The 26,568-nt window shown below is 46.2% G+C and overlaps 2 protein-coding genes across 2 annotated transcripts; both read left to right on the forward strand.

Moving 5' to 3' along the window:
* Positions 1-4,274: 4,274 nt before the first annotated feature.
* Positions 4,275-11,836, forward strand: LOC118086836 (F-box only protein 6-like). Its single transcript, XM_035118832.2, has 5 exons — positions 4,275-4,536; positions 7,560-7,677; positions 9,249-9,344; positions 10,454-10,592; positions 11,501-11,836. Exons 1-5 carry the CDS (start codon positions 4,275-4,277, stop codon positions 11,615-11,617), a joined length of 732 nt encoding a protein of 243 aa, XP_034974723.1. The 3' UTR covers positions 11,618-11,836.
* A 2,627-nt stretch (positions 11,837-14,463) lies between these two features.
* FBXO2 (F-box protein 2) lies at positions 14,464-25,709 on the forward strand. Its single transcript, XM_035120996.3, has 6 exons — positions 14,464-14,795; positions 17,364-17,617; positions 19,965-20,091; positions 22,964-23,059; positions 24,299-24,434; positions 25,347-25,709. The coding sequence occupies exons 2-6, from the start codon at positions 17,365-17,367 to the stop codon at positions 25,479-25,481; spliced, it is 747 nt and encodes a 248-aa protein (XP_034976887.2). The 5' UTR covers positions 14,464-14,795; position 17,364; the 3' UTR covers positions 25,482-25,709.
* The last annotated feature ends 859 nt before the right edge of the window (positions 25,710-26,568 follow it).

Raw genomic sequence — 26,568 nt, forward strand, 5'->3', positions numbered from 1 at the left:
CAATAAACAATAAAATATATAAACAAAACAAGTTCATGTCTCCTTATCCACTATATACGGTACTGCTAACAATTACTAATAAGGATCTAAATCAATTACCTAATACAATTCATCTTGTCATAACAATATGAGCGCTGTAATAACTTCTATTAATTACGAATGATACCTATATTTACTTCCACTTGTCTTCCTCCCAGGTTAATCTTTTTTACCCACCATTGTACTGCTTTCTTTTACTTTTCATCTTGGGATCTTTACAGAATATTGAAAATAAACCCAAGCTTTGTTAGATAGTCTCCAAATTTTTCCCAATTATTTTTGAATTTTTGAATATTCCCCCCTCTAATGGAATTTGTTAATTTGGCCAATTCGATATAACTGATCACCTTTTCTTGCCATTCTCTGATAGTAGGGATTTCTTCTTTTTTCCAGTTTTTGGCAATTAGAATCCTCGCTGCTGCCACTGCATTTATATAAATTATAAATGTTCCCCATTCCTTATTAAAATTTTGGTCTTCCTGATTTCTGATTCTTCTGGCCATTTTAGCAGTTTTGGCATAATCCATCTACTTCACCTGCCATTCTTCTCTGGTAGGGTCTAGAGAAGATAAGAAGAAAGAGCATAAAGTTCTGAAATCAGTTTTGCTGTTGATTTTAAATGTTTTCAGCTTATATATATGTATAACCAGTCGGGCTTCTTGCAAACTGCTTAGAGGCTTTCTCACAATCAAGTGGTAGGTACATTTTGTTAAATAAAAACAAATGTCATTAAAAACTCGTGGTAAACTGCGCAGAAAAATCCAATCCATCGAACATCCCTCTCCCGATTGAACATTCTCTGTCATTGATTTGCCACTGGCCTGGAAAAAAAAGTGCTTTTGGAAGGGGCGTGACGTTGCATACGCGTCACTGAATGCAAATGAACTGGGGTTCCCCTTCTCCGCCCCGCCTAGGAAGGAGGCACCACCTGGCCTCTGACACCTCGCTAGGTTATCTTGCCCGCCCTCTGCTGCTGCTGCATGCTGAGCGGGGCGGAGAAGGAAACTGCCTTCCCTTTGTCTTCCCAGAGAGCCTGGGACGCTGTCGTTCCTTTTCTTAACCGAGGTAAGGGAGCGAGGAGGCTGGGAGGTGTCCTCGGGGCTTACACTACTGGCTAGCTTGGACCTCAAGGCAGCAACAGTTTCTCTGAGCATGGAAAGAGTGACTCTTCACTTCCTCCTTCGCTTGATGCAGCCAATTCTTACCTATCTCTGGGCTAGGCAAAAAGGCTGGTGGCATTTAGGGCAACCTCTTGGAGCTTCTGTATTCTGTATTTGCCATCAACATGGATGAATTTTTTAGGGCTTCTTGTTTTATTTACTGCCCTGATATCCCATCTTTTCTGCCACATACTCTGCTCTGAGTAGGACTAATATTGGATGCAAGGCATTCTTAGCAAAAGACTTTTGCATTAAAACTTTCGTTCCCTCTAGGAATAAAATGAAGGTCTAGTGTGCAAAACAGGCTGGGGAGTCTAAGCTGTAGTGGAATATATTTAAAGGGGTATGTGTTTTTAGTTCCTATTTCCCTCCAGAGCACTAAATGAGTAAACTCCAGACTTTAAAACAGCTGCAATAGTCCCTGCAGTAGCGGTCATTAATTTGTTCCCGTACAGAGAAGCTTGTTTTCATACTGTTTATATTCCCTTTTTGTGTGTGTTTGTTATCTGAACCGTTTTTACCCTGCTCACCAGCAAAAATTAAAATGGGGTGGGGGGCTTGTGAATGTAGCTTACATATGTGAAGACACTGTCCTTATGCTTAACAAGACTAAAAAATAAAATAATAATAATACACACAGCGTGAAAGGAAACAGGGTTGGGATGGAGGAGGAAGAAAGCAAACTTGGGCCCTTACCAGGATCCTGGTTATGACCAGCTGGAGTGGGAAGATTTCAATTAGAGGAGGAGCCAAAGTTGCTGCTTTTTTGACAAAGATCTGAAAAAGAGGTTTTGCTGGCTTCCGGTCCTGTAGCCCTATTAATTATAATGTTAGACCAGCTCTGATAATACCCATCTGAGCCTAAAACCAAGCAGCAGCTTGAAGGCTGTTTTTGTTAGCACCAAAGCTGGAGAAGGAAGGGTTAAAAAATCACCCCCACCTTGATGGGCTCCTAATTAATCAGGTGATCGCCAGCTGGGGCTCCTTCTTTGCACTTAAAAAACAACAACCCTGCATCTAGTTTGGGCTTGTATCAGCCCAAGTGAGTTTAGTCTTTTGCAGCCTAATTCATTCATTTGAGATGCTGATTTAAAAGGCTAGCTAACATTATTATTTTCTGGGATCCCCCACCCCCGACTAGCTCAATGATAGAATCCTCTATATTTCTTAGATTCTAACCTTCACTGGGCACAAGATTCCAAGAACTGGAAGGGACTCAAATGGATTGATTTTTGTTCTTGTATATATTTCAAGAATCCCAAAGGTTTAAGAGTCAGTAGCCCAGAGGTTGTGACAGTATCACAGTTAAGTTGTGCATGCCGTATCCAGAAAAACGGAATTGCAAGGAAGCTCTCATAGGATGAAACTGTACGTGAATATGTTGCTAGAAAAACCAGAAAAGAGAATATTTTGCAAAATGTGCTTCGTGTAACAGGAGATGATCCAGTACAGCAATTTTAATCAAAACTTGAGATATGGTAGTAGTAGTAGTAGTAGTAGTAGTAGTTATTATTATTATTATTATTAATGTGGTGATTTGTTGTGGAACATCCCCACCGAGGAGGATTAACAGCAGTTACCCAGAACTCATTGCTGGTTGCGAAGAGGGCTTCATGACAGTGAAAGTTTCCAAGACCCCAAAATGTAGTCCATCACTGATGCAGACTGACCCCTGAAACCCACAACAGTGTTGCAATTTTCCTACCACCACTGCAAATTTCCTACACCCTCCCACAAGCCCCACCCCCACACAGTGCTTTTTTGGGGGGGTACGCAGGGGTACGCATACCCCTAAACATTTTGTGAATCTCTAAGTTTGGCCTCATTGAGGGGCAGTATTTCAATATGGGACGCGGGTGGCGCTGTGGTCTAAAAACCACCGAGCCTAGGGCTTGCCAATCGGAAGGTCGGTGGTTTGAATCCCCGTGATGGGGTGAGCTCCCGTTGCTCAGTCCCAGCTCCTGCCAGTCTAGCAGTCTGAAAGCACGTCAAAGTGCAAGTAGATAAATAGGTACCACTACAGCGGGAAGGTAAACGGAGTTTCCGTGCGCTGCTCTGGTTCACCAGAATCGGCTTAGTCATGCTGGCCACATGACCTGGAAGCTGTACGCCGGCTCCATCGGCCAGTAAAATGAGATGAGCGCCGCAACCCCAGAGTCAGTCACGACCGGACTTAACTGACAGGGGTCCTTTACCTTTATTTCAATATGAGTAGGAAAATGAGAGTATCCCTAGACATTTTTTTTAAAGAAAAATGCACTCGTGTGTGTGTGTGTAAATTTTTTAATATTAAATTTTCTGCTTTGCAATTTAGAATAATCATTTAAACAACCTTAAAATATCAACGACTTCCCTTCTTCTCTTTCCATGGTTCATTTTGCATAGCATAAATCCCTGCATATTTTACATAAACTAAACCATTCAGTATTCCATTATTACTTCCATCAAAACGTATTCACACTGCTGAATTTATCTTAATGCGGCCCACGTTTTCAAATGTACAGAATTCCCCCCCACGTATTCTCTAAATGAATGTTCTTCTTGTTCTCTTATTCTATAAGTTAGATGCTTAAGCTGTGCTTAAGTTGCCATTCACTCTTTTTCCATTTTGGGGCTAACAAAACACGGGCCGCTGTAGTGGCATACATAAATAACCTTTTTTAACACCTGGGAATTTCCATCTGAATCATCGCCTACAAAAAGGGTTTTTTTTTGGAAAGGTGCTCTTAAACATTTTTTTTCCAATTCATTATGGATTATTTCCCAATATACTTTTACCCCTTTTCAAGTCCACCACATATGAAAGGAAGTACCCTCGGCCTCATTGCATCTCCAGCACTTACCTGATTCAGTCTTACCCATCTTAGCCAGTCTCCTTGGAGTTAAATACCACCTGTAAATCATTTTCAAGTAGTTCTCCTTCATGGAATAACACGCTGTAAACTTCAGATCGCTCTGAAGGAGTGAGCCCTATTGATTCCTAGGGGGTGTGGGTCTGAGTAGCCCGGGACTCCTGCCTTTCCATTTATTTTGCCTCTCTAAAACCTCTCTCGGCCAAGACCTCTCTTACGGAAGATGGTGTCCATCAACGACCTGCCTCTGGAGATCCTGCTGGGTGTCTTTGACCTCTTCCCCTCGTGGCACCTGCTCCGCTGCTTCCGTTGGGTGTGCTGCTGGTGGAGAGACCTGGTGGATTCCTTGAACGCTCAGTGGAAACACAAGTGCATACGGGCCGGCTACCCCCTTGAGATGCTCACCAGCCCTTTCCCGGACTGGAAGGTCTTCTACCATCTCTGCCAGCTGAAGAAGAACATCGTCCGGAATCCTTGCGGTGAAGGTGTGTCTCTGTTTGGTGGCAGAGGGCTACCCCTGGCTGCTAGCCGTGACAGCCATGCTCTGCTTCCATAGCCAGAGGCAACAAGGCTTCTGTAGACCAGTTGTTGGTGTGGGAATGTTAGGGATGTGGATTAGGATATATTATTAGATAGATCCTAACCAAGCTTGTGTTATCAAGCTTCCAATATCAGCAGAGTGACATTCCCCTTTTGTGTGCAGCAAAACGTGAGCGTTAGGTTCGTTAGAACCTATACAACAATATTATACTTCCTGACAAATCCCCTTTGTCCCTCTTAAAAGAAATACACAACACAGTGTTCATAAAATGAGACAGAGTTTACTTACAGGTTCATCCTGAGTTAACAGCATAATCTCAGAAAGGCAGGCTTATGTAGAAAAGTTACAAATATGTACATGTGGAGACTACTTAGTAAAGTAAGGCTCCATCTGGTCTCTCTCTTGGCAGCAGGCCGAGAGGGAGAACCATCCTAACTGTAGATTCTCTGGAGATGTGTTCCCATTGAAGAAGAAATGGCTAAGAGAGAGAATGGCTGCTGGCTAGGGGCTTTTGTCTGCCAGCTAATCCATCTCATCTGCATATCTGGAGGAACAGGAACTGAACTTAGTCAGGTGTCCCTCCAGGTGAGTTCTTCTTAGTGGACACTCTAGGAAATGTTGTGACTTGTCTGCCCCAGTGTTCCATCCCACAGTTGGAAAGCACGGGTCCTGCTTAGGGACACCTGGTTAGCCACTGTGAGAAATCCACTCACCTTTTTACCCAGCGGGCGGCATTGCATCCAGTCAGACGAGCCTCAAATTTTTTCCAGTGTAGGGGTGGAAATATGTCGCCCCCATGCCCGCCCCGCACAACGCCACAGCTGGCCATGTCATCTGTGCTGGGGACAGCCCCAGCCAATCCGCTGGCAGGGTGGGTGTGGCCGCGGGCAACTTAACGGCAGCGCGGCCGGCTGGCACCTTCTTCCTTGCCTCTTCTTTGGGTCACCGTACTCACCCACTTGTGGAGGAAGGGGGGGTGCGGTGGGGGCGGACTACCCTGGGTGCCATCAATGAGGGGGTGACAAAATGCAACTTGGCGCTGCCTGTGGAACCGAGCAGGGCTGAGTTTCATCACGACATGTCCCCTTCCCAGCGATTGGCCAGGCTCTCCCTGCCCTTGGGGGGGGGGACCCTGCTTTGCCTTGTGAGCAGCAGCACAGCTTCGAGCGTGGCCGCACGCACACCCACACACTTTTGGGGGGGTGACATTTGGCGCACTGCCTGCCCACAACTCCCAAGCTTACTCCAAGCCATTGGGGGAAGGCGGGGAGCTGTGCTGCTTTGCCGACGGCCTTTCCCCTTCCCCCCTTCCCCCTTCCCCCTTCCTTTTTACAGCTCAGGGGAGGCTTGGGAGTTGTAGGCAAGTGGTGTACCATTTCCTCCCTGGTCTCCTGGTCTCCTGGAGAAGGGCAGGGGGCGGTTTTCTTTGACTGGGGGGTGGAGGGAGGAAGGGGGAATTTCAATGTGAGGGGGTGACAAAAAAATTCCACACCAGGTACCACCTGACCTTTCTACGCCACTGTACCCACCCACCCTCTTTTCATGCTTTCCTCTGATATGACCTTGCTATGGTAATTGTCGGTCGCCGTGTTGTTGGGGCCAGGTAGGATTCCCCCCCAAAAAAACTTGGCAAATTGGCACTGGCCATTTGTTTTTCGCCTGTCTCGTAGCAATCGCCACAACTTTTGTGAGGTTAGGCATCGGGTAAGCCTCTGTTTGGTTGAAGGGGATGTTGTTACCTTCACCTGCCCCTCCTCAGGAAGGGTATCCTGTTAAAGGGATTCGGGGCGTGAATACTGTCCGAAGCCTGGGTGTGGGCTAGGGCTGTGTCACAGCCCCTACAGGGACCCCTCGGGGTTGTGCCACTATCTGACGTAAGTTATAGGGCACCCCATATCAGTCGTTTACCCTTCTGTGGTCTCCCTGCAGATGGGCAGGAGTCAGGATATACTGTACCGTATTTTTCATTCCATAAGACCCACTTTTTTCCTCCTAAAAAGTAAGAGGAAATGTCTGTGCATCTTATGGAGCGAATGCGTGGTCCCTGGAGCTGAATTGCCCAGGGGCTAAAGGCAGATCCTGCTTTCTTTCTTTTTTTTTTAAGAAAGAGCTAAAGGCTAACAAGAGGGAATGAGCCTGTTGAAAGGAACCCGCTCAGCAGCTGGCTGCAAGAGATCAGGGAGGGAGATAAGAGAGCTAGCTCCCTTCCCGGCCCCTTGCCTAGGGCTCAATTGTTGTCTGCAGAGGGAGACATGTGACTGGCTGATTAGATTATCTATCTTCTGGAAACTGTCGAAATGGGTCCCTTTCCTTGAGAAGCTGCAGAACTGTGAGTTGAACCCCATAAAAATAGGATTTCCCCCCCTTTTGCAAGGAAACTCAGCAACTTTGAGCTGATCCTAAAAAATGGAGCTTTCCCCCTTTGCAAAAAAAGATGCACAACTCTGAGCTGACCCCCCCCCCAAAAAACGGGGCTTTTCCCATTTGCAAAAAAAGATGCACAACTTTGAGCTGATCCTAAAAAATATATGGAGCTTTCCCCCTTTGGAAAAGAAGCTTCCTCAGATATTTAATGGGGGCGGGGACAAAGACACCTAGGCCTCTAGGAGTTGGCTGCTATGCCTAGGACAATTCAAGAAAGCAAAAAAAAATTTTTCCTGTTTTCCTCCTCTAAAAAACTAGGTGCGTCCTATGGTCAGGTGCGTCCTATGGAGCGAAGAATACGGTAGCCTGGCTTCACCCCAGTGCCTAAGCCAAACAGCTCACGTCAGTAACCAATATAGCTGTGGCCTATTTTGAACCCATAAACCAAAATACTCTGCGTCAGTGTGTTTTATTGTTCTCCTGGGAACTTTGTGGCTCGGGTGCCTTGGCACGCAACAGGAGACTGGACTCGATGGGCCATTGTCCTGATCTAGCAAGGATTTTTTAAAGTTCTTACGCCCTCCTTTCTTCCTTCTCCCGCAGAGGAATTTCTCTACTGGGAAATCGACAAGCATCAGGAGCACTGCTGGGTTGTGGAGGAGCTGTTAGCAAACGAATACCCCTGTGACAATATCAAGACATGTTTCTTTGCCTTCAATGGGTGAGGACCATGTTAGACGGTTCAGTAAATCCTCAAATGTGGCTATGGATTTAGAAGATTGGTCACGTGGTAGTGGAGGACCTGCATTGAATGCAGAAGGGCCAACCTCCACCCCTGGCATCTCTAGGTAGGGCAGGGAAAAGACTCTCCTAGGAATCCCTTGAGAGCTGCGGCCAGAGTCAGAGAGTGGACAATATAAAACTAGACGGACCAATAGTCTGACTCAAGAGATAGCCCTTCCTTCATGAGGACTGGAACCTTAGAGAAAATAATGCAGGTTAGATGGAAAACACCTGCTTTGCATGCAGAAAGTCCTGAATTTGATTCCCAGCATCTCCAGGTAGCTCTAGAAGAGACTAGATAGATGCTTCCAGTCAGTAGTCTGACTCAGTGTAAGGCAGGAAGATCCAGTCTCCTTTTCTCCCTTCAAGGGCTATTTCGGTAGAAGCAGAGAGTAAAATTAAAGATGTCCATAGGTGGCAGAAGAAGGACCACAGGAAGCCTTAAGGTATCTAGTTTTCTCGTCGTCCTCCTCTCCTGCAGTGCAGGCTGCCTTCTGAGGGCTGGATTTGACTCACGGGGTCGGCCAGTTGCCAGTCTCCAAGGGCACAAAAGGTTAACAAGCTGGACTGGTGATGGCGGTACGGTGGTACCTTGGTTCTCAAACTTAATCCGTTCTGTAAGTCCGTTCCAAAACCAAGGCATACTTTCCCATAGAAAGTAGTGCAAAGCGGATTAATCTGTTCCATACTTTTTAAAAACAAGCCCTAAAACAGCAATTTAACATGAATTTTACTATCTAACAAGACCTTTGATCCATAAAATGAAAGCATCAATCAATGTACTGTACTATAAAATAAATAAAACACTATTGTAGATGATAAAAATTAAAATTATTTTTTTTCTTACCTGCCTGCACTGATTATAGTCATTGTTTGGATGGGGGGCTTTTATCCATTTCTGCAGTAATAATAATAATAATAATAATAATAATAATAATAATAATATATTATTATTATTATTTATACCCCAGCCACTCTGGGCGGCTTACAACAGAAAAATGAAATAAAATGACCTATTAAACATTAAAAGCCTCCCTAAACAGGGCTGCCTTCAGATGTCTTTTAAAAATCTGGTAGCTGTTTTTTTCTTTGACATCTGATGGGAGGGTGTTCCACAGGGCAGGTGCCACCACCGAGAAGGCCCTCTGCCTGGTTCCCTGCAACTTGTCACACAGTCAATCAACGAGTAGCTGAACTGGGTTCCACAGAGTCACAAAAACAAATTAACTGAAAAAGCCTCAAAAACATAAACGCAAAATAAATAGCAAAAACAAAAGCGCCAAACTTAATCCATTCCGGAAGTCCATTAGACTCCCGAAATGTTCAACAACCAAGGCGCAGCTTCTGATTGGTGCAGGCACCCCGGAAACAATAGCCGACAGCCGCATTGGATGTTCGGCTTCCGAAAAATGTTTGAAAACTGGAACACTTACTTCCGGGTTTGGGGCGTTTGAGAACCAAGGTACCACTGTACTTGAAATGGCTTTGATTTCCTTCCTCGCATCTCAGGCCCGACACAAAAATTCAACGCATCACCTTGAAGGATCACGGCTACACGGATGAGTTGATGGACTACGTGACACCCCATATCATGGTGCAGGATTGGTGAGTGCTGGAACTGGCCTCAGAAGAGCTTGCAGGATCAAACCCCCATCTAGTCCTGTTTTTGCAGTGAACCAGATGGGTGGGTTTGGTAGGTCTTGAATAGCTCGGGGGGGGGGCATACACTTTTTAGGTGTATTCGATCATTCATCCTAAACATCTAAGGGTTATTTAGCAAAACTTTCTGCCCACTTACTCATCAGGAAACCCCTATGGGTTCATTCACGCTTTTGCATTTTAATCATTTTGCGCACTGCAGTGTTTCTCAAACTTGAGTCTCCAGCCGTTTTAGGACTACAGTTCCCATCTTCCCTAACCACTTGCCCTGCTAGCTAGGGATGGTGGGAGTTATAGTCCCAAAACAGCTGCAGACCAAAGTTTGGAAAACACTGGCATACAGGTTAATTCCCACCCACCCCTGGGTCTGAGAGCTTTTTCCGAAAACTGGATCTTGCTCTCTTATCAGGTGTGTGGAAAATCCAGAGGGAGATTTTTGCTTTGTTTATCTTCCATAGTTCAGTTCCGTGGGTAAGGTTAGATTTTTGGCAAGGCTGAAAAATGAAAAAAAAGATCTCTGACTCGCGGTAGGTGGGAATTAACCGATACACAAAAGGTTCAAAATATGGGTTGGGAGAAAGTGTGGGTGGTTTGCAAAAGAACATATTCATTAGGAAATAACGATTCAAACCAAACGTCAGAAACAAATTGATGTGGTTCTTAAAATCAAGATAGAAATCCAAGTGTTTTTAAATGGCTGGTTTTACATGGCCAGACAGAAAACAACCCCCCCCCCACTTGTGTAAATGCCCACTTGAAGCAGGCCTGAAACATCATAGAATTGTAGATTTGGGCCCCTAAGGGTCATCCAGTCTAACCCCCACCCCACCCCGCAGTGCAGTGTGCGATGAGCTGCCTGCTTTGGAGATGCCCCACTTTTGTTTCGAAGGTGCCACAAGTGCCTCTAAAACAGCTGGTTTTGCTTCAGTCTTTGGGCTTCATCTGCACACTACAAAGCAGCAATTACGATATTGTCTTCACTCTGCCAATGACTGGGCAGCCGTGATACTTCTTACACTTGGCTTGATTTTGTCTTGTGCCCTTCTCCCCAACAGGTCCGATGTCCTCTACCCGAATCCCCGTTACAACTACAGATTTACCGTGAAGCTGTTGGCTGCAGATTTTAAAGCCCTCTATACCTGCTATATCTCGAATGGGGAGGTAAAAAAGGACGGCACGAGGAACTGGAAAAAGGTAAATCCGGGATTTAAGGCAGGGGAAGTACATGGTAATTGATAGACCTAATAGGGACCCAGGTGGCGCTGTGGTTAAACCACTGAGCCTAGGGCTTGCTGATCAGAAGGTCGGCGGTTCGAATCCCTGTGACGGGGTGAGCTCCCATTGCTTGGTCCCAGCTCCTGCCAACCTAGCAGTTCGAAAGCACGTCAAAATGCAAGTAGATAAATAGGAAGCACTACAGTGGGAAGGTAAACAGCGTTTCCATGTGCTGCTTTGGTTTGCCAGAAGCGGCTTTGTCATGCTGGCCACATGACCTGGAAGCTTATACGCCGGCTCCCTCGGCCAATAATGCGAGATGAGCACGCAACCCCAGTCGGTCACGACTGGACCTAATGGTCAGGGGTCCCTTTACCTTTACCTTTAATAGGTATCTAAAGCCATTTGCACATGTTGCCATGTAACCAGTCCATGCAGAATGTAGGCACCCTATATATAGAAATGAGCAAACCAGTGATATTTAAGGGAGCAGGCTAGCAGTCGGGGCCCATTACTTACATCATAGGAACCTACACAACACAAAACACTGTTGCTGTATACAGGATTTATTTTATTTGGTTTTTTGTCTTATATTTTGGAAATGTACATCCAGTTGTTGTTTTTCCCACCTTTAATTTTTTGGGGGGCCCCAAGAGAGTGGGGTCCTAAGCTATAGCTTGCTTAGCTTATACGTAAATCCAGCACTGTAATGCAGTAGTGGTGTAGCTTGAGGGTGTGTGTGAGGGCAATAGGGTTAGTTGTCCCGGGTGCAAAGTTGTGAAGGAGGCGCAGAATTCCGACACCCGGTGCTACTTCAATACAGCTGCACCCGCCTGTTGCTGGGCTCTGGTGAAAACTCCTTCTTCCTCCCCACCCCAAATTTCCAGACTTTGTACATCTTCCGCAACTACCCCAGCGGAGTCCGCCACATCCATTTCGAGCACGGCGTGGACTACGGCAAGCTGTCCAACAGCACCGTCATCGTGGGTCCGAACTTCCCGTAGAAGAAAACACCCCGAAGAGAAAGAAAGGGTTGCTGAGCAGCTTGAACCCACCTCACCTGGAGTTCTCTTGGTGTCCCTACCGATCTTGGATGCTGGTTGTGGTCCCTGCTTAAGAAACCTTTCCTCTGAAGTTGCATGTCTGCATTTTAAAAGTTATCATCGGATTTTTATTTTTTAAGGGAAAGTTTTAAAGAACATCAATAAAGTACTTGACTCGCATGTATGTTCTGGGTATGAAACAGGATGGGAGAACTGTGGCTCAAAGGTCGTGGGTTTGATCCTCAGCATCTTCAGGTGGGAGAGCTGCTGCTGGTCAGTGTAAACCATGGGTAGGCAAAATAAGCCCCGGGGGCCGGATCCGGCCCAATCGCCTTCTCAATCCGGCCTGCGGACGGTCAGGGAATCAGTGTGTTTTTACATGTGTAGAATGTGTCCTTTTATTTAAAATGCATCTGTGGGTTATTTGGCGGGCATTCATTCATCCCCCCCCCAAAATAGTCCGGCCCCCCACAAGGTCTGAGGAACAGTGGACCCCTGCTGATAAAGTTTACTGACCCCTGGTGTAAACAATGCTGAGTTTGATGTGCCAGGGGTTTAATTCAGCTCCCTGTGTTCCTAATCACACAAATGGCGCAGTTCGTGTAGCAGAGGAGCCTAGGGTTGTAACCAGTGCTAGTTTTACTCAGAACGGACCCATTGGGATGCATAAAAAGGTAAAGGGGCCCCTGACCATCAGGTCCAGTCGTGTCCGACTCTGGGGTTGCGGCGCTCATCTCGCTCTATAGGCTGAGAGAGCCGGCGTTTGTCCGCAGACAGCTTCTGGGTCATGTGGCCAGCATGACAAAGCTGCTTCTGGCGAACCAGAGCAGCGCACAGAAACGCCGTTTACCTTCCCGCCCGAGCGGTCCCTATTTATCTATTTGCACTTTGATGTGCTTTCGAACTGCTAGGTGGGCAGGAGCTGGGACCGAGCAACAGGAGCTCACCCCGTTGCAGGGATTTGAACCGCCGACCTTCTGATCAGCAAGCCCTAGACTCTATTGTTTAACCCACAGCGCCACCTGCATAGGCATAGCTAAATTGGGTCCATTAATCTCAATGGGTCTATGAGCGGAAACTAGTTGGCTACAGCTCTTAATAACATAGTTATACCATTGGCCATTCTAGCTCAATTGTGTTGGCATTGACTGGCAGCAGCTCTGCTGGGGTTTCAGGCAGGGTATATTCTCAGCCTTACTGGGAGATACTGTTTGTTGATTGAACCCAGGACATTCTGCATACAAATCAGGTGCTCTATGGCCTTTCTACCTTAATAATAATAATAATAATAATAATAATAATAATAATCAAATTGGATTATTTATTTATTTGCATTTCCTCCAAGGAGCTCAGGGGGGGGGGTTCTCTCCATTTCTCCTCAACAACCCTGTGAGGTAGGCGAGGCTGGAAGATGGTGCCTGGCCCAAGGTCACCCCAGTGGTCTTCTTGGCTGCGTGAGGACTTGAACCCTGGTCTCCCCCCAGGTCATCGTCTGACACTGCAACCGCTATGCCACACTGCCATTAAAAATCACAAAGATAAAATGTGCTGCTTAAAAGATAACAAAGTTGGCAGTTGGAATACATTTTTTGGGAAGGGAGTTTGATGTCTGGGCTGCTATAGGTGCCCTGACTGACTGACAGAAGAAGCCTATACTCTCTTTTCTGGGAGGAAATGTTGTTGACGTCAATGGGGTTGACTCTTGAGTTAGGTATGGTTCAGATCTCACTCTTGAAGACATAAGTTGGGCTCTGTATAATGCTGCATCTGGGGGCCACCAACTTGGGGGGGGGGCATTGTGGAAGTTTGAGAAAGGCCGTGGGCGCCAGTCCCAAGATGGCTGCCACGGGTAGGTGTGGCCTAAGACAAAATAGCTGCCATATCTACAAGAGAGAGGAGAACAAAATGGTGCAGGTACGCTCCTGCGTATCAGCTGCACCAGGGAACCTTCTGGAAGCCGCATCCTGGTGGTGGGCGGGGCCAGAGAAGAAGTGGGAGGAGCAATGGGCACGTCGCTGAGTTCTGCCTGCACCTCTGTATCCATCCATTCATTATACGCCAATGTCGCTTTTCGCTCACACGAGTCACAAAGCAGCTTACAATCAGGAAATAATGTAACAGGACATCACAATTACAACATAATTATCATATAAGGTAATTATCGTCACTAAAACAATTGCAAACCATCACCAAAACAACAAGCTTCTACTCAAAGTTACAACAAAAAAATAGGCTAAGCAGTACAGGCACAAATAAAGTTATATTATAAGGTTCACAAAGTGCTGTAGAGCTCACAAAAGAATATTTACAACCTTAACAAACATAGCAAAAAAACCAAACTACCAGTACATACAGCAACAGTGTTTTGTGTCTTGTAGGCTCCTATGATGCAAGTCATAATGGGCCCCGCCTGCTAGCCTGTTCCCTAAAATATCACATATCTTGTTACGTGCAAATGGCTTTAGATACCTATTAGGTCCATAAATTACCATATAGCATATATTCTGCACAAAAAACAGCGACCATTTGTTGTTGACAAAGGACAAAGCCCCATTGCCTGCAGTGGCTTAGGGCCTCATCCAACCCAAATCCGGCCCTAGCCCCACCCAAACGGGCTTGCTCCATCTTCCTCGGGGCTGCCCTTGGAAGTGTCATTGCAAAGGTTGTCCTCGCAGGGCACGTTTTCCTGGCTTGGAAGTGTAAACTGCAAGCATTCCCCTAGAGAAGGCGTACCTCGCGGTCTTGCAGGGCACGTTTCCCTGGTTTGATGCTTGCGTTGGTTCGTCTGCATGCTCGCTCTCGCTCTCACAGCCACAGCGAACAAGAGCCAAGATCTGAAGTTACTTGCCTGCGACAGACAAGATCAGACCAGTCCCGCTCCAGAGGCGGAGTCTGAAGCCCCAGAAAACATCTCTCCTCCTCCTCCTCCTCTTCTCTAACCTTCCTGAAGAGGCTGGGACATCAGAGACTTGCTGTGTCACGGAAAGGAAAGGGACCACTGCGATGCTGCGCTAGGAAGCAGAAAGCACCAGCTCCTCTCTCTCTCTCTCTCCTCTTCCCTCCTGCAAAATCCACCTTTTCGCCCGCCTGCAGACGCCTTACCTCCCCAACCTTGATTGAAAGTCCGGACGTCTTGAAGGTACGTGAGCCCTTGGGGGAAAAAATGCCCTTCCTCTCCCAACTTTACCCTTTAAAAAAATTAGAAGATGCAAGTTCGTTTCTAGAAACATAAATAAATCATTGATAGATGAGTCGACGGAGGAGCCCAGATCAAATGATACTGGATTATGGATGAATGTATTGAGTTGACGACGTTGCATTTGATGGGTCATTTGTTTGGGATTTTCTGCTCCAAAAAGGCAGACGTTTCCCGAGGTTTGGGGGCAGAGATCTTTCTCTGATCTTTTCATCAAGGTCAATAATAATAATAATAATAATAATAATAATAATAATAATAGCAACAGCATCAGCAACACCCCGCCTTTTCGCTTGATGGCACTCAAGGCAGCTTACAGATAGAAACAAGAATAGCCAAACGCATAGAAAAACCAACGAACATTAACAGAATTAAAACCTGAACGTGGGGAACCGACTCAAAGGGACAGCGGTGGAGGTGGTAGCAGTAACTACCAGAGTCATTGGAGAAGCACAGCTGGCCAACCTTGCAATGCAGGTGTGCAAAGAAGGGGGTTGTAAGAGGCTGGACGGAGCCCCCCCTCCACTTTGCTACGTGATTGAGGGAGGGGGGGGGGAAGGTGTGTCTCAGAGACAGTTTCTTAGGACCTTAGGAAGCTGCCTCATGCCGAGCCAGACCATGGGTCCCTCTAGCTCAGTATTGTCTACACTGACTGGCAGCAGCACTCCAGGGTTTTTGGCAGGAGTCTCTCCTGGAGGTGCCTCTGGGGACTTAACATGGGACCTTCTGCACGCCCAGATTCTTGAGAGATCCCTGCGGGATCTGATCGGATCATTGGCGGCCAAACTCTCGCCTCTTCTCGTCAATTTTAACTAGATTGGGGCCTTGTAAGCTCAAAGGGGCTTACGTCCCTAGTAAATGCATTTTGGATCGCAACATGGAAGCGTATCTCCAACCCTATATGGATTTGGTGGTGCAGACCTTGTCATCTGTCTGGTTCTCTTTTCCTTCAACAGAGGCTGATTTTTAAATCCTCGAGATGGCAAATTGCTCATCCAGGGGGCTGGGTGTTAATTAAACACCTGCTTGCTAATTTGGTTGTTTTTGAAAATGTTTGGCTTCTGTTACATTGGAATGAGTAGGCGCTTAGGCAGAGGGACGCTCGCTTTTTTTTATAATGAGCAGTGGCTTATAAAATTGCTAAGTTTCTCTTGCACACCCCAAAGGTAAGTCTGTTTACCCGATTCTGTCTCATCAGCAAAATCAAAAGTCTATTTACTTTGTCGCAAGCCCCATGGAGCCTAATAACAAATAACATGTCCTTACAGTTGCAGTCTAATTATTGATTTATTTTAAAGGATCTCTCCCCTTTGCACTTAAAAAAAAGGGTTCCCAACAGCTGCTTACAAATCTATAAGCAGATCAGTTGCTTACTTACCATTTTTTTAAAAAATGAATAAAAAGACTAAAAAAGAAATATCATCAGAGGAAAAAGGGAGGGGAGGGAGGAGGAAGTGAACAAACTCAGGCATTGACTCTTACATATTAGTGATAGCCAAACCTTCTCTCTCCAAAGAAGGTATATGGGCTTATTTCTTATTCTTTTTTAAAATCCTTAAATGTCCCAGTGAAATACATTGGCTAAATAACCAGCCCCAAGGTCCCTCGAGGAGCTTGATGGCTGAACTGGCAGGGCTAGGGGGGTTTGAACCCAGGCATTCCTAGGCTGAAGCCAGCCACTCTGAAGTAGCATAAACAAAGCACCACGGTGGAGGTGTTGGTTGTGTCAGATTGATTTAAATTTGGTGTTATTTTTAAATATATATATATTTTATATCATTTTTATTAAATTTTCTGTTTTACATTTTAGAATATTCACTTAAGCAACCTTAAAATATCAAAGACTTCCCTTCTTCTCTTTCTACGGTTCATTTTGCGTAACATAAATCCCTGCATAGTTTACATAAACTAAACCATTCAGTACAGTCGTACCTTGGAAGTCGAACCTTTCCAGAACTCCTTTTGACTTACAAAACTTTCGGAAAGCTCCTGCAGCCAATCGGAAGCCGCGGAACCTCCGTCAGATGTTCGGCTTCCAAAGAACATTTGCAAACCCAAACACTCACTTCCGGGTTTGCAGCGTTTGGAAGCCAAAATGTCTGAGTACCAAGGCGTTCAGGAGCCAACGTACGACTGTATTCCATTATTACATCCATCAAAACTTATTTATACTGTTGAATTTATCTTAATGCTGCCAGCGTTTTCAAGTGTAATTTCCCCCCATATATTCAATAAACCTTTTCCAATCTTCTCTAAACGTATGTTCTTCTTGTTCTCTCATTCTATATGTTAGGTCCGCAAGCTGTGCATACTCGTGTGTGTAATTTTAAGTACTTTTAAATATATATTTTTAGTTAGGCATGTTCATTAACATAATGGCTCTGTTCCGAGTAAGACTAACATTGGAAACAGCCCATTGAAACGAATGGGTCTAAGTCAGGCATGTCTGTCGCCTTTAAAGGACCTACTAGGCGACAACCCTAGTACATTTTACCAAGCTCTCTCCTCCAGGATGGAGACCCTCCCAGAGCCTCTTCTGGTCCGGATCTTTGCATCCCTCCCTGCGGTTGAACTGGTCTTGGTGTGTCGCCTGGTCTGCTCCCAGTGGAAAAACCTGATTGACGGAGCTGCCCTCTGGCTGCTCAAATGCCAACAGGAGGGTTTTTCTGGGGAAGACGCGGAAGAAGAAAGCGCTGACAGCTGGCAGACGCTCTACTTCCTGAATAAGAGGAAGCGGAATTTAATCAAGAACCCTGATGGAGAAGGCAAGTGGCTAGAGAACATTCTGGAAAAAACAATAAAGGAGTTGGCAGTAGGGTGGCCATCTCTGCCCCCCCCCCCGTGTGTGGTTTATGACACCCGCATGCCAGGATGCTTGCAATCTGGCAGGTGAAACTTTTTGCCCATCACTGTGCTTTTAGGCTAGAAAAGCCTGCACCTGCTGAATTTCTGTCTGAACCGTTCAAGGCATGCCGGGGGGGGGGGGCGGGGGGCGGAGCTGGTAAATCTTCAGGATGAGAATAAAAATAATACATTGTGAGTCTGTGTGGCTAATTTGTCGTCCTCTGGATATTCCTTTTAAAAAAACAATCATTTTTATTTGATTTTACAAATATAAATTTATAACAATTTATAACAAGACTCCCCCATCCCCTCCATGAGTCCTAATGTCGACATTTACAACTGCATATTATTCCACAATCTATATTATATTTTGTATTAATCCATATTATCCATAGTATTTGTTATATTACAAGTGAAATTAAAATCCTGCGACTGTTTTCATCTACTTGCAGTCTCTTTTTTTAAAAAAAAAAATCAATTTTTATTAAATTTTCACTTACAAATCAATCATATCAAACCAATTATTCCAAATTATACAAATATATATCTATTAAACCAAATATTATGCCAAATTATAAAATTTTTGCTTTCCCCTGCTTCAAATTCTGAGGGTTCTGAATATCAATAATTGCTGCCATTCTAATCAAAGTTCCAAGTTCTTTCCAGTCATTTTAATCCAACATAGTTCAGATCTTTTTCAACAGTTCTAATAATACTGTTCTCTTCCACTTATCACAGCCTCTGAAATGTTTTCAAGTGAGATTTACCGCAGAGCCTATGTTTCTGTGAGGATTTTTCTGTCCAGCTTCCCCGTGAGTCCTTGCATTCTTTTTTCAGACTGGAATGTTTTCCAAGCCCCACCAACCGTTTATCACGGACAGACGCCATCTTAAAGATCCAATAAGTCATGTCCAGGCTTCTGCTCGTTAATTCCTCCAGTTGTGGATTTGCAGTTTTTCCGGGCAGGGTCAGCCAAATCCAGATATTAACACACATCTTATGACAAACCTATGGCTCCGCCGCCCCTTGACTGCTTTCCACTTGCAGTCGTTTCTTAAAATACGTTATAAATTTTCCCCATTCTTTTAAAAAGTTTTTGTCCTCTTGGTTCCTGAGCTTCCCAGTCAGCTTTGCCATTTCGGCGTAGTCCGTCAGCTTAGCTTGCCATTCCAGCCCTCCAGATATTACTCCGAATATTACAGGAATTGGTGACGTCAAGGCTAGATTACTGCAAGGTGCTCTTGGTGGGGCTTGCCTTGCACTTAATCCTGCAGTCAGTGCTGTGGCAGGGCTACTGGCAAGAGTGAGGCCCTGTCAGCATAAAAACACCTCCGATCAGAGCTGTGCCCTGGTTTCCAATTTGTTACCAGGTCACGTTCAAGAAGTTGCTACTGGTATAGAAAGCTCTCAACAGTCAGGTTGGGATCAGTTTACTTGCAAGATCACCTTACTGAATATATACCCGTTTCCATCTGTGGAATTGGCACTCTTGCAAGTGCCACAGAATACCCGTTCTGCACTGGTATGCAATCGATCCTATAGTGTGGCAGCATCTACCCTTTGGAACCCCCTGCCTTTTGAAATCAGGCAGGAATGTTTGCTGTACTCTCTTTGGTACCTGCTGAAAGCATTTTTTTTCTTTAGCCAAGCCCGTTCAGACATGTAGAAGTTGTGTGTGTTTTATCGCTTAGCTCCTATGGATTCTTACCGCCTTTGGATTATTATATTTAAAGCAGCTTTAAAACTTTAAAACTGATCATTTTAATGCTTTATTTTGTATTCTTGTAAACCGCCCGAAATCAAGCGCTATATCGTTTTTGTTAAAATAGATAAACAAAATCAGCCCCGGGCAGCATGGTCAGGGATGATGGGAGTTGTAGTCCAACAATATCTGATTAGGCACAATCGCGTACAAAAATGGGTGTGTTAGGCAAAAACTCGCACTAACATGCCATTGAGTTTTCAGGAGGGCTAGTTTTCTTTTCCTTATTTGCAAAGTGATGTGTAGCTTTGGAGAAATGAACGACAAGACTGTGAATACGAGAAATGGAGGAAACACCAAATTGACAGATTTCCCTCCAGGAAGAACAGTATTCTGTGTACATGCATGTGTATTTAAGGAACCGCAGAAAGAGGGAGAAGGAAGTCAAGTTTTGAAATGTCAGAATGATTGTAAAATTAATGATTCACAAAATACAACTTGTGAAATGTATAAACTTGAAAAGTATAAATATATATTTTTAATGTTGCTGTTGTCTTATCCCACAGAGGGCCTTGAACACTGGGAGGATGTGGAAAACGGAGGTGATGGCTGGGCAATTGAGGACCTGCCTGGAAATTTTGGGCAAGAATTCCCCAGCGAGGATGTCCATAAATACTTCGTCTCGTCTTTTGAGTAAGTGAAAAGCCCTGTAAGGTAGCCTGGTTTGAGCCAAGATGCCTCTGTGGAACGTCTGAAATTTGGAGTTCTTTTTATACCTCTGAATGGGAGCAACAATGGAGAGGGTTAATGTTAGTCACCCCCTGCTTATGGGCTGCTTGGTGGCCTCTGGGGTCAGGATGTATGACTCTAGAGACCTCTGCGACTCTTCTTGGGTTTTCTTATCCATCTGCAGTATGCCACTGGTGGTGCTGTGGTCTAAACCACTGAGCCTCTTGGGCTTGCCGATTGGAAGGTTGGCTGTTTGAATCCCTGTGACAGAGTGAGCTCCCCTTGCTCTGTCCCAGCTCCTGCCAACCTAGCAGTTCAAAAGCACGCCAGTAAGTAGATAAATAGGTACCGCTCTGGCAGGAAGGTAAACAGTGTTTCTGTTCGCTCTGGCTTCCATCACGGTGTCCCGTTGCCCCAGAAGCGGTTTAGTCCAGCTGGCCGCATGACCCAGAAAGCTGTCTGTGGACAAACGCCGGCTCCCTCAGCCTGAAAGCAAGATGAGCGCCGCAACCCCATAGTCGCCTTGGACTGGACTAGTAATAATATATTATTTATACCGTGCCCATCTGGCTGGGTTTCCTCATCCACTTTGGGCGGCTCCCAACAGAATTAAAAGCACAATAGAACATCAAACATAAAACTTCCCTAAACAGGGCTGCCTTCAGATGTCTTCTATGTGGGATGTGAAAGATAAAGCAGCCAAATACAACATTTCTAGAGTGGACATAAAAAGTGGATGTCTGGAGCAGCCAGTCGGAACTTCCTGTTTCCTCCTGGGCTGGGACAGACTTCCAGAGGTGGGCGTGGCCTCACCTGTGCAGGTAGCAAAACAACACTGGGGAGGCAGCCATCTCTCTCTCTCTGACTCCATTCCTCGAAGAAGCAACATCTTCTTAGCCTGAGATGCTCCAGGCAAGAGAGGACAAAGGAACTATCTCCTTATGGGTTAGATTCCAGGTGTATATATTTTGTAACTTAAGTATGACTTCTGGGATCCTTCTGTGAACAGAATGGGAGTAAATTATTTTATATACTTTTATACAGGCCTGTGTTGTGTCTAATCTTTTTAACAGGGAATAAGGGGAATGCCCAGGAAACTTATTTTAGAGGTTTAAACAAGCCTGGCAAAGACGTTATCCACTGTACAAGTTTAAAAAGGGGAATGTTACTCTGCTAGATTATAGAACTTGTTAACACAAGTTGCCTCCCTGAACATTCCCACATTCCGTTCCACGGGGAGGGCGCCACTACCGAGAAGGCCCTCTGCCTGGTCCCCTGTAACATCACAGTGAAAGAACTGCCAGAAGGCCCTCGAAGGTGGACGATGGGGATGGAGATGCTCCTTCAGGTATACTGGGCCATCTTAAGCATCCAGGGGTCCTTTATCTTTTACCTTTACCTTACAGTTCCCTGGATTGTTTGGGGGAGGGGGAAGTAATGTGCATGCAACCTAAGTATATTGTAGCGCAAAGTGCTGCAACTCAGGGTTCCAGTCACTCCATTTGATCCCTCTGCCCCCCCCTCTGGCTTCTGAGCATGCTCAGTTCTCATCGGGCTGTTATCAGCACGTCCCCTTGGACACTCCTCCATCCAAATACCTTTTTGTGGTTCTGTAACATCATGCTTGTGGGCGGGTGCTGCTGCTGTTTGGGCTTCATATGAATCGGCACTTATGACCTTTGGGTGACACAACAGCACAGATCCTCCAATGGGAGCTGTGTGATGACAGCCTTACATTTTTATGTATAGGGAGAGCATTAAAAGATGGACAAACTGCTTAATCCAAGAGAATCCTCTAAATAACATACATAAAAAATATCTTATAGGTGGTACCGTTTTTGGCTAAACTAGTAATGGCGCCGGTAACCTGAGCATCAGAAATAGAGGGAAGGATGAACTACTCCCCATATTATGGGCTGTATTCAAGCCCATATTCACCATTTGATTGAGTGCAAATAGTTTGAGGCAGTTACATGGGCGTAGGCAGGGGGGGACAGGAGGGGGCAATTGCCCCCCCCAGAAGCAAAAGGCTCAGGGGCGCAGCTTGGCAGCCCCAGGCCCCTGCTCCTGGCACGAAGCTCCAGAGGCGCGCGGGGAGTGGGGAGCGTAAGTGGACGAGTCAGCCACAGGCTTGCATTCCCCGCGCATCTCTGGAGCTTCGCGCCGGGAGCGGGACCTGGGGCTGCCTCCTCGGAAGAGCTGGGAGGTGCGGAGGAGGCAGCCACAGGCTCGCATTTCCCGCGCGCCTCTGGAGCTTCGCGCTGGGAGCGGGAGCCTAGGGCCGCCTCCTCGGAAGAGCTGGGAGGCACAAGCCATGTAGCCCCGCCCACATCCACACTGTGGCCCCTCCCCTCCCACCCCTTGCCCCGCCCCTTGCCCCCCTAATTTTGATCCTGGGTACGCCCCTGGGCAGTTACATACCCTCCAAGTGTCCCTATTTTCCAGGAACAGCCCCAGATTTACAGTCACAGGGATGAACCGGGGGTGGGGGCAGGAGGGGCGGGATACGTCATGAATCGGGACAGGGTGGGGGGAATCAAACGGATGAGCCACAGCAACGCGTGGCTGGGCTAGCTAGTGTTTTATATATGTTGGAAGCCGCCCAGAGTAGCAACCCAGCCAGGTGGGTGGGGAGTAAATAGTAAGATTCTTCTTCTTCTTCTTCTTCTTCTTCTTCTTCTTCTTCTTCTTCTTCTTCTTCTTCTTCTTCTTCTTCTTCTTCTTCTTCTTCTTCTTCTTCTTCTATACGACGTTTCTATTTTCATCAGTGGCATGTTGGAGGGTATGCAATATTATACATTCGTGCTTGCATGTTAATCTTTTTTAAATGTCACAGGTGGTGCTGTAAGTCACAAGTCATTGATCTCCGTGCCGAAGGATACTGGGAGGAACTTCTGGACACCACCCAGCCTAAAATTGTGGTGAAAGACTGGTAAGAGTGTGTGAAGAGACTGTGGAACCTGTTGGAATCCAGCAGGGAAATTGGCAAGCATGGCCAATGTAGAATTGAACCCTGCCTCCACCGCTGCTCATTGACTGGTGCTATGCCTGTGGGAATGTTGTCGATACTAGGAGAGGATCTCGAGACTTCCCCCCATCCCCTCCATGGGTCCAAATGTCAACATTTACAACTGCATATTATTCCATAGAGGGACCCAGGTGGCGCTGTGGTTAAAACACTGAGCCTAGGGCTTGCTGATCAGAAGGTCGGCGGTTCGAATCCCTGTGACGGGGTGAGCTCCCGTTGCTCGGTCCCAGCTCCTGCCAACCTAGCAGTTCGAAAGCACGTCAAAGTGCAAGGAGATAAATAGGAACCGCTCCAGCGGGAAGGTAAATGGCATTTCTGTGTTCTGCTCTGGTTCGCCAGAAGTGTCTTTGTCATGCTGGCCACATGACCTGGAAGCTGTACGCCGGCTCCCTCGGCCAATAATGCGAGATGAGCGTGCAACCCCAGAGTCGGTCACGACTGGACCTAATGGTCAGGTCAGGGGTCCCTTTACCTTTATCTTATTATTCCATAATCTATATTTTTTATCAATCCATATTGTTACATTACAAGTGAATGTTTTCATTTGCTTGAGGTGGTCTCTTAAATAAATTATAAATTTTTCCCATTCCTTTTTTCTCTTGGTTTCTGGGTTTTCCAGTCAGCTTTGCCATCTTAGTGGATTCCATCAGCTTTGTTTGCCATTCTTCTCTGGTAGGGAATTTGTCTTCTTTCCAACTCTGGGCTAATAACATCCAGGCGGCTGTTGTTCCATACATAAAGAGTCTTTTCTGCTCCTTGGGTATGTCTGTACCTGTAATTTCTAATAAGAAAGCTTCTGGTTTCTTAACAAAAGTTATTTTAAGTCTTTTTTTTTCATTTCATTATATATCATCTCCCAGAAGGCTTTTATTACCTTACAAGTCCACCACATACAATAAAAGTTACCTCTTTTTCTTTACATTTCCAGCAGATATTTGAACTTGTCTTATACATTTTTGCTAACTTAGAAGGAGTCAAATACCACCGTTAGAGATTGAAATCTCTATTATGTCCTATTATCTATTGCCCTGTGCATCATAGACAGCCTCAAGCTGCATTTGGCTCTTCTGCTGCCACAGCTTCACACGACTGGCTCATGCTTAACTTCCACAGTCATGGGTGTTGTGTGGTCTCATCCTGCAGGTATGCAGCCCGGTGTGACGCTGGCTGCCTCTACAACTTGAAAGTGCAGCTCCTGTCTTCGACAGAGGAGGTGCTGGCCGAGTTTGTGAGCGACACCATTGCTGTCCCGCAAGGCAACGAGGGCGAATGGACCGAGGTGGGTGTGTCTCCTGTTGCAAGCATTCCCAGTTCGCTTTGCCTTGCATTCCCAGTTCGGCTTGGCTTGTGGACATTAGCAACTGATCCCGTATATATTATGCACATTTGTAAATCTCAGGCCTGGAGCCTGAAAGTGGCCCTTCAGGCATCTCTGCCAGGCCACCAGCATAGGGCATGACCCCTCTCCAAGCCGCATCTCTCACCTGGAGTACACCTGGAGTACTTTTGCCTGGCTATCATGATTGAGGCCTCTTGCTTCCTTGAACTACATCTCCCATCAGCCTCAGCAAGCATGGTCAGAGGCCAAGGGTGATGGGAGCCGTAGTCCGGCAACCTCTGGAGGCCCAAAGGTTCCCCACACCTGATGCAGATCCTGCCTTGACCAGGGAGGCAAATCAGGTGACCGCCTTGGTCCCCCCCCCCCAAATACTCTGATTCTAGGCTTCCACTGTTAGCCAATATTGCTGAATGGATTTTTGGCTGCTTCAGTTGGTTGTCTTGTCAGGGATCCTGTCGGTGCATGTAGATTGGGGCTTCCCAAACTTGGGTTTCTAGCTCTTTTTGGACTACAGCTCCCATAATCCCTAGCGAGCCGGACCAGTGGTCAGGGATGACGGGAATTGTAGTCCAAAACCAGCTGGAGATCCAAGTTTGGGAAACCCTGATGTAGATCAGGAGTGAGGAACCTTGGGCCCTCCAGATGTTGCAGGACTCCAACTCCCATCAGCCCCTGCAAGCGTGGCCAGTGGAGTTGTAGTCCAGCAACATTTTGGAGAGCCAAAGGTTCTTCACACCTGCGTGGGCCAGATATCCTCTCGTGTGCCTTCCAATTCTATGTTTCACTTTTTTGGGGTGGGTCAAACATTTTCCTCTAACCCTCTTGTCTTTTTCTCTTCCTCCTGCACCCAAGATCACCCACACCTTCACTGACTATGGTCCTGGGGTCTGCTTCGTCCGCTTCGAACACGGCGGTCAGGACACAGTCTACTGGAAGGGCTGGTATGGAGCACGGGTGACCCACAGCAGTGTGACTGTGGAGCCATAGTGGCAGAATTGGAGAGCCCTGGAGCCGCTTAGGAGCCTGCGCATCATGCCATCCCTCAGTGAGGCCAGAGTGAACTTTGCATGGTTGTCCTCGGGGCTGGATGAAACCTGGCGCTAAATGTCCAACAGGACTTTTATACTTGCTGTGATCTATTTCTCTGGAATTTCCCTAAGCGAGAGAGAAAATAGAGTGCTTTCTTACATTAAAAGTGTTTCCCTGGGTCTTCCAGCAATGTAGAATAATATAATGCTGGCTTGTGTGTAAAAAAAATATATACGATAGCAGTAACCACTTCACCAAGGATGTAAAACGTTTTAAAATACTGAGAGTTAGGAAATCTGCCTTATACAGATGGTATTAGGGAAGGATGAAGCCATTGAAGTCTGGTTCATTCTCAAAAGAGATAGGATCGGGTCGGCCTGTCACATTTCCAGGCAGATTTTTTAAAAGGAGAAAACATTTTTTTAAAAAACCAGCCTTATAAACTTGCCTTTATTTGAGGACAAGTCTATTAGTGGCTGCTGTCAGAGGCAGTGTGACAGTTTCTGGGAATCGCAAGCTGTTCTGCTCAGGTCCTTTTCGTGGGCTCCTGGTTGGCCATGGTGAGAACAAGATGCTGGGCTAGATACCTTCAGGGTAGCTAACATGATGCTCTCTGGATGTTTTTGGACTGCAGCTCCCACCAGCCAGAACAACCAAGGTTCAGGGATGATAGGAGGTGGAGTCTTTCAACAGCTGCAGGTTCCCCAGCCCTGCATTCAAAGAAGGCAGAGCTGTGATGGAGGGATGTGTGGGCAGTAAAGGCAAGTACTGGTCTACTTCAGGGTTTCCCAAACTTGGATCTCCGGCTGTTTGGACTACAACTCCCATCATTCCTGGCTAGCAGGACCTGAACAAACATGATTCCACTGAAAACCACTTGGTTTTTTTTTTCCTGAGCAGTGGTTCCCAACCTTTTTTTGGCCATGTCCCACCTAAGCATCTTTCAAATCCTGGAGCCCCCCCTCCCCTGGTGACATGTTGTTGTTGTTTAGTCGTGTCCGACTCTTCGTGACCCCATGGACCAGAGCACGCCAGGCACTCCTGT

The sequence above is a fragment of the Zootoca vivipara genome, chromosome 6 (genome assembly GCF_965207765.1).
Source record: "Zootoca vivipara chromosome 6, rZooViv2.hap1.1, whole genome shotgun sequence".
Taxonomy (NCBI): domain Eukaryota; kingdom Metazoa; phylum Chordata; class Lepidosauria; order Squamata; family Lacertidae; genus Zootoca; species Zootoca vivipara.